Genomic DNA, 8,734 nt, shown 5'->3' on the forward strand with positions numbered 1-8,734 from the left:
TGCAATGAAATGAACACTGTTGAAAACAGAAATGTTTTTTTCACCAATTCAACAACTACCTAATTTCAAATGCCCATTTTTACAACTTTCAATGTGGAATTAGGCCCCATCATACAGTAACACTGAGACAGCCCTTCATAGGATTCTTAGTGAAATTCATAAAAACACATATTTATTTATACTGCCATATTTGAACATATGGGTCCGAGTGCTGCATTTGAAACTGCTGATTACACAATATCATTAGACAGACTATTGGATTGGCAGATTATTGGTAATTTTGTCTCTGAAAGAGCCAGACTGTCATGTGTCATATTCAGTGCAAACTGAAGTAAGATGCTTTGAGTTATTGTGTAAGGATTTAGGACCCTCACTGCAGGAATAAAAAAGGAGGATAAAAATTTAAATACACCTTGATTCCCTGTCTCTGAAGACCAGGATGGGAAATTTGGTGTTATTATATATTCTAATCTCACCTTTAACACCCACAGCAATAGCATTACAATTTCAGTTTTTATCATCTCAAAAAATATAATGAGTAATAAGAGACTTCATTACATTACACCAGTCCTTAGATCACTGCATTGGCTTACAGAATAGATTTTAAAATCTTTCTGCTTGTCTATAAAGAAAAAAATGACTTAGCACAGTACATCACTGACTTGCATTTTGGGTGTGACCCATCCAGGCCGTTCAGTACATCTGGGAAAGGTCTGACAATTGTTCCCAAGGTGAAACAAAAACTGGCAAAGATGCTTTGAGTTATTATGAATGGAGTTAGGACCCTCACTGCAGGAATAAACTTCTGGATAACCTGAGACATACCCTAACGCTCACATATTTTTAAAAGCAGGCTCAGGACAGTCCTATTGTCCATGACATGGCACTAATTTATCTGAATTTATTATCTATTGATTTTTATTATGTTGTTTTAAAACCATATTTTTTGACCATTACTACAAATGTCTTTTAAAGTTTAAAGTTTATGTAAGCCGGCTGACAGGTGTGGATCCAAGTGCAGAGAAAAAACTGGCAGGATGCAGCTGAAGCTTAAACCCAATTCAGGGGTATTTATTGTATCACAGCAGAAGGCAGGCAGTTACAGAAGAGCACTGAGAAAGAGATCTCTGGCTTACTCAAAACAAAGAAAACTGACAGGCAGGAGTTTAGCTACGACACGTAGCGGCTCAGAATAATACAGACTAGGCAGACTGACAACTAAGCACTGACTGAATGGGGGAAACAGACCTAAATACAAAAAGGGGGTAATGACTGATTGCAGACAGCCAGTGACACACAGGGCTACACATGAAGGAAACAATCAAACAATCAACTAACCAATCATTGCATTAATTTAGCAATTATACCCCTGGGTAGAACACCAGAGGGAGAGACACTAGGGAGGAGAGAGGGAGACAGGGTTAGTAGAAGAGCTGGGCGTCACAGCCGTGACAGTTTATCTAATTTCATTTAGTCTTATTTCTATGTCACCTTTTCTTTTCCTCTATATGCTTTTGTGGGGAATTAGTTGTTTATTTGTCCTGTACGGACTTTCTTAGAGGGCAGCAGTTTATTCTTTCTTTGAATGTTTTTTTGTAAAGCACATAGAATTTTTCTTTTGCATTAAATGTGTTATATAAACAAAATTAGCCTTTACCAGTGATACACTACTGCACCTCGTAAATGCCTCCAGAGCAGTCAGTTCAGGTGCATTATCATCTCTGAATGTAAGAGAGGACAAACACTGTCAAGGATTTCCTACTGACTGACAACAGCAACAAGCCTGATCAGCCAGTTTGTTCCTGTTTTGAATGCCATGTCAACACCCCATGGGCTACTGTTTGTTCAGAAAAACCGAAAGCAAAAATATCAGAGTGAGGGACTGTGTCTGTCAAATGGCAGCTAAACCTTTGATTCCTGAGGACGATCTCTGTTGCTCTGTATGTTGTGATATTTTTAAAGAGCCTGTTCTCCTGAAATGCAGCCACAGCTTCTGTAAAATATGTCTGCAGCAGTGCTGGGAAAAGAAAAGCTCTCGAGAATGTCCCATCTGCAGGAGAAATGCATCTAGGCAGGATCCTCCTGTAAACCTGGCTCTAAAAAACATTGTGGAGTCCTACTTAATGCAGAAGTCTATAAGGGAAGCTGCAGGCAAGAGTGATGATCACTGCAGTCTTCATGGGGAGAAACGTTTATTCTTCTGCGAACATGACCAAGAGCCTCTTTGTGTTGTCTGTCAGACTTCAAAAAAACACAGAAACCACCCGGTCTGTCCAGTGGAAGAGGCTGCGCTGGATCTGAAGGTAATTTATTTAAAATTAAATCTATTTCATATTCTCAAGACACAATCCAATATGAGTAAAATATCTCTGTGTAAAACATTCAGTTTTGACGGACGGCGGTGGTATGAGGTCTTGTAAATACAGTCAGTCTGGCCTCCACTTCCACTCGCAAAGGCAGCAACAGGAACAAACCTGCTGATCAGGCAAAAGCAGGAAGAGGCAGCACTGTATCTGAAAGTGTTTTTACAACCATTAAAACATCATGTATATTAGACTTTCAGTGTAGGGCTTTATGAATAAATGCAAGCATGGTTAATCTTGACTGACAGTTGTGCTTGGGGGCCTTTTACAGAGAATATGGCTCCCAACATGAACACTGAAATACGCAGAGCCATTTTAGAAATATATAGCAATGATAAGTCAAATTAGAAGTACTGACAGGACAAATGGAGATATCACACATGACCTTTAATATAATAAAGGTCACAACCTAATAAAGCTGCCGTGAAATACTCCGTTATTTGCTTGGGGAGAGAACTGAGCAACAACCAGGAAGTACAGAAATCCACAATGACTGGTGGAGAGCTATACATATGCGTAAAAAATAATTGTACCAGTAAGTCAAATCAATTTTATAAGTACTTTAACTTTTCTTACAGTCTACTATAAAATATATGAAATTTCAACCCAGCAAAAGTTAGGCTATTTTTTTAATCTTATATGCTGTACAATTTGACTGGTTTAATTGTTTTGAAAATGCATCATATAACATTTTATGCTGTGTTATCAGTATGTTTCACTAATCTTTATTTAATTTGTAGCAGGGATATTTTCCTTACTACTTCTCCCATGTTCTTAATAAGCTGTACTGACCACTTGTATTGCAGCAGGGGTATTACTGTGCCATTTGTGTCTTTCTGGAAGTGATAACTGATTCATTTAACTCCAGGAGGAACTCAAGCCTGCACTTAATCTTATTAAAGAAAAACTGAAGAGGTTTACTGAGGTTGAACAAGAATGTAAGGAAACAGCAGAACATATCAGGGTAAGGAAAGCAATTAAGAATACTTTCTAGGTACACAAAAATACAAAAGAATTGTTTTTGGTTTATGTTGTGTGTGACGGGCATAACAAACACACTGGCTGCCACACTTAAATAACAACACATAGTAACACTATTCAAGTTTAAAATAGTGTGTTTGAATTCCAGAGTCAGGTCCATCACACAGAGAGGCAGATAAAGGCAGAGTTTGAGAAGCTCCACCAGTTCCTGCGAGAGGAAGAGGAGGCCAGACTAGCTGCTCTGAGGGAGGAAGATGAGCAGAAGAGTCAGATCATGAAGGAGAAGATAGAAAACATCACAGGACACATCTCCACTCTTACAGACAAAATCACAGCTATAGAGAAGGCCATGGACACTGAAGACACCTCCTTTTTACAGGTAGGAGCTTGATTTATTGTAATTCAGTATGCTGGTTTGTGGTTTTTCACAATATTTGGCTGTGTTCCCTTATTCTGCCTCAATGCAGCAGTAGCCTACTGTGACAGTGTCAAAGTCACGGTGCAGGTGTTCATAGAGATGCATCTGCTCATTTTAAAATGCCATTGCATATTTTTTTTTATATTTTTGAATTTTGTGAAAAACTGATGACACCAGAAAGTCAATAGAAAACGTCAGGACTGCAGAGTAGGACATGTCCTGTATAATTTACAGAAGGCCTCATTTTCCCCACATAATTGTCTTTCACCATTGTGTCCTCTATAATAGCAGTGACACTGCACACCACATGCAGGCAACTGCTGCAAAGTTCAAGACGGATGAAACTGCCTGTTCACTCTCTAGATGTGCAGTCATTTGATTCAGAGTTGATGAACAATCTTCCAGCCACATGGTAGCAAAATGAATGGTCAACAAAACCTGCCCAGCATATTTATACACAACCGTGATAATGCGGGGATGTTCACTGCTTAATTATCTCAGGAGTCACACCTGTGTGGAAGCTCCTGCTTTCAATATTCTTTGCAGCCTTCATTTATTCAAGCGTTTCCTTTATTTTGACAGTTACCTGTACATTACAGTACCTTCATTCATATGTGCTTACTGTTAAAATTACATCACTTTTATTTGCATTGTTTTTCACTTATTATAACATGTCTCTCATAATTATCTCTACTGAGTATGTTAATACATGTATACATTTTATTACAATTGTGCTGTTATGTGTTTTTCAGAGCTACAAGAACATCAAGGAAAGGTATGTAGACTCTGACCTATTTTCTAGTGTCTAAGTATCTTCAAACCCTAAATCTGAGACGGCATAACTCAGGAGGTAAGAGCGGTTGTCTGGCAGTCGGAGGATTGCCAGTTTGATCCCTGGGTGTGCCGACGTGTTCTTGAGCAAGACACCTAACCCCCAATTCCTCCCAACGAGCTGATTGGTACTTTTCATGGCAGCCTTTCACCGTTGATGTGTGTGTGAGTGTGTGTGAATGGGTGAATGAGAGGCATCAACTGTAAAGCGCTTTGGATAAAAGCAATATATGAATGCAGTCCATTTACCATTTAAATCTTGAGTGACTCCTGCTGTCATTACAGAGCCCAGTGCACACTGCAGGATCCAGAGCTGCTCTCAGGGGCTCTGATAGATGTGGCCAAACACCTGGGCAACCTGAAGTTCAGAGTCTGGGAGAAGATGCTGGAGATGGTGCAGTACAGTGAGTATCTGGGGCAGATGGTGAAATCATGTGTGTTTTGCAAGTATTTAATGAACACAGGAATTGAAGAAACAAGCTGTATTTTGAAATGATGCTAAAGATATGAATTACAGAGTCACCCAGTCTCAGTTCCCTCCAAGTTTAGCAAGATCCCGCGGGCCACACTGCACTGCTCACAATTTGAAATCAGAACCCAGGCAAACACAGAATCAACATTATGTGTAAAACTTTATTAATTATATGTTTTTTAGCCATGTGAATTGTGTGCATTGAATTTTAAAATGTGTTCGTTCATTTATTCATTTTTATAATCCAAATATAGGTTTCATATTTAAAGTATAGATCATAATAACTGCTGTATATATGAATCCATAATTATTATATAGGCCTACAATTCCCTTTGTATGTGACATAATCTGAATAAAGTGTTTGAATTGTTTCTCTTTTCTCAGCCTTTTAAATATGTTTCTTCTTGATATTTCAGCTCCTGTGGTGCTGGACCCCAATACTGTACATACCTGTGTCTCTCTCTCTGATGATCTGACCACTGTGAGAGATGCAGGTACAGACCAGAAATATCCTGACAACCCAGAGAGGTTTAAACTCTATGTGTTTGTGCTGGGATCTGAGGGGTTTACCTCAGGGAAACACAGCTGGGAGGTGAAGGTTGGGAATAAATTAGCCTGGGATATAGGAGTGATGAAAGAGTCCATCAGTAGGAAGGGTGATATATCATGCAGCCCAGAGAGTGGATTCTGGGTCTTAACGCTGAGGAATGGTGATAAGTACAGAGCATCTGGAGTTACTGACCTCAGACTGAAGAGGAAGCCCCAGAGCATCAGAGTGCAGCTGGACTATGACAGGGGGGAGGTGTCCTTCTTTGACTCCAGTGACATGTCAGTCATTTACACTTTTACAGACACATTTACTGAGAGAGTGTTCCCGTACTTCTATCCCGGTTTGAAAAAAGATAAGAATGTTGGACCCCTGCAAATATGCCCACTGACAGTTTCTGTAAAAGTGACGTCAAACCAGTGACGGTATTTGTTTTAAAAAAATAGATGGTGTACTTTTAAGGAATGTTTGTTGTTTCTAATCTGCTTCAGCATACCTTACCTGGTTGCTGACTTGGGTACTCTGGAGTTGACTTGCTGGAGATGTGAATTGACCAAAGGGAGCTGGTTGATGGCCTACCAAAACCAAATGGAAGGCAGGCACACACAGAGCAATAACAGTGATCATTTGGTTAATGTAATCAGCCTCAGTATGCATGAATACTGATTTAGGACAGACCAGAGGAAGTGCAAAGGGGGGTGTTTTAATAGTCAGTCAGAAGAGAGCAGACATGCATACAGAGGTAACAGTTACCATTTGATTTCCTGCAACCTCATTTCTAGATTTTGTTCTGGAAAAGGGGTACAAAGCTGGTGCTTGAACAACACTGTATTGTAACTTACCTGCGTTGCTTTTACCTTGTTCTTTCATGCTGTAGAGGATACTCTTTTTGCTTGTTAATATAAATTGGTATTGATCTAAACTTTTGAACTGCAAATATTACTTCATACGTAAAGAGTACTGTAGAGGAAATTCATTTAATAATTATGATGAATTAATTTAGTATGTTTTGGGTTTTGCTTTGATCTGAATCACAAGACAAAACATTTCATGTAATGTTTATACATAAATCAAATGTGCTTTTATCAGATTTTATTCGTTTTCCATTGTAATTGAATAAAACAAATTGGTGTACAATCAGTTTTGGTAACATAAAAACAGATAAATAAAAAACATTAAAATAAACTTTAAAAAAAAAATACAGATGCACTCTTCTGGTTAAATCAAATTATTTTATGTATGATCGATTTCATTCTTGGCTATATGGGTTTATATTGCAGTGTACAAGCTTGAAATGCATCATGAGCTCTTGTTAGTGTTATACTATCAGTCTCCTGTGCTCTTTCCTGGTTTTAGTTTGCAGATGTAGTGAATAATCAGTTCAGCCTGTCAGCTCCATGCTGTAGGATTTACATCTGAGCCTTCAGTAGCCTCACCTGCACACCTGCCATTGGTCTCTCATTCCCTTTCATTGACTGACAATTATTACATGACAGATACTGTTTTAGAATAGCCAACCATACTTACATAAATGATTTACACAGTTTAACTGATTTTACACAATGATTTTTTGTTCAAGGCAATACCAATAAAAATATGTATTAAAACACAACCCCATATTTCTCCCAATAATTTCAGAATTGTCTATTATTCCACTGCTGTGGTTCACTGAAACATGAATAAAATGAATGTAGTTTTACAAATCAATATTAGTAAAAATACAATACAACCTTATTAATTAACCCTCTAAAACCTCATATCTCCAACGTCCCTCATGATGGTCATAACCCCACTCCAGAATATTTGATAATAATATTAATCAATGGTCAATTATGATTAATTGACATATTCATCAGCAGGGCAAGCCACACTGTAAAAAATTGTTTCACTATTTTTTTTAGTTTTGAGCATAATTTAGATTTTTACATTTTGTTGTGAAGTTATGCCAGTGAACATTTATTTGTTCAGAAAAACTACATTTTATTATAAAAGCTTAATTCATTTCTTTACGGTTTTCTAATGATTAAATTAAAGTTTTGTTAATAAAACAACTCATATTGTTTTCATGTTAGTTTGCATAACAATCAAAAAATGTAAAATAGTTAAGCTTGAGTGCCTTGAAATGTTGAGTGTTTTAAATTTTTTGACACTGCGTAATCTAAAAGGAAACAAATGTATAACAGTCACAAAATAATCGGGTGAAAAATATGTTGGCAGTTTTGCCCAGAAATTTGTTCAGTTGTTTTATATTTTATGGGAAACCAATGTTTCACTTATTTTGTCTATCCCTGTATGTTTTAGTACTGACAAAGAGGCCAGTCAACAGTCATTGCTTTCATTTTTTTATATAATGGAATTTTTTAATGATGTTACAAAACTAATAATGAAAGTACTATTTCAAGAATACTATTTCAGGATTTCAGTTTTGTTGCAGGGTACCAATGTGTTGCCTCACAGCAAGAAGTTACTGTGTTCAAATCACGGCTGTATGTCTGCCAATCCTACGCATGTGGAGATTGGTTCCAGGCCCAAACAACCCCAACTGGGAGTCAGCAGTATATGGGAAAGAGGAAAGGAAGGAATTTAGCCATGCCTTGTTTATTTTTTTGCCCTACAAACACCTTTATCTTTTACATTGACACAGTGTAAAATTATTAGTTTTATAAACTTGGTCATTTGTTTTTGTATTTGAATGGAGTAATAAAATATAGTTAACAAAACTGGAAATATTCTGTCAGCCGAATAACACAATATGAGTAAATGCATAATATTTTTGGTCTCTGTTCCATCATAAAAACTTTGTGGATTACAAATTCTAAAAAGAATTTGTAATCCACTCAAGTTTATAAATTGTAATTCACAGAACCGTGAACCTTGAAAGTTTAGGAAACTTAAAACTGCTATTGTAATCAGTTCCTAAAAATGTTTTTTTTTTTTCATAGTGCCTATAACTGTGGCTTCCATTAGACCCCACACACAGTATATCCTCCCCCTCCCTCTCAGCACACACATAATGTAGCGGTTGGCACAAACTCCCTTGACCCGAGTGACCCAGGTTGATACTGGATTTGTTGCTCACTGTAATCGCAAGTGTAGGATTTTTTTAGAACTGTTAAATGATA

General features: G+C 37.4%; 1 protein-coding gene across 1 annotated transcript; it reads left to right on the forward strand.

Moving 5' to 3' along the window:
- Window positions 1-1,868: 1,868 nt before the first annotated feature.
- LOC118217877 (zinc-binding protein A33-like) lies at window positions 1,869-8,016 on the forward strand. The gene is made up of 6 exons (XM_035400041.1): window positions 1,869-2,303; window positions 3,232-3,327; window positions 3,493-3,723; window positions 4,515-4,537; window positions 4,879-4,997; window positions 5,482-8,016. Exons 1-6 carry the CDS (start codon window positions 1,896-1,898, stop codon window positions 6,033-6,035), a joined length of 1,431 nt encoding a protein of 476 aa, XP_035255932.1. The 5' UTR covers window positions 1,869-1,895; the 3' UTR covers window positions 6,036-8,016.
- The last annotated feature ends 718 nt before the right edge of the window (window positions 8,017-8,734 follow it).

The sequence above is a fragment of the Anguilla anguilla genome, chromosome 2 (assembly GCF_013347855.1).
Source record: "Anguilla anguilla isolate fAngAng1 chromosome 2, fAngAng1.pri, whole genome shotgun sequence".
In the NCBI taxonomy this organism is placed as follows: Eukaryota; Metazoa; Chordata; class Actinopteri; order Anguilliformes; family Anguillidae; genus Anguilla; species Anguilla anguilla.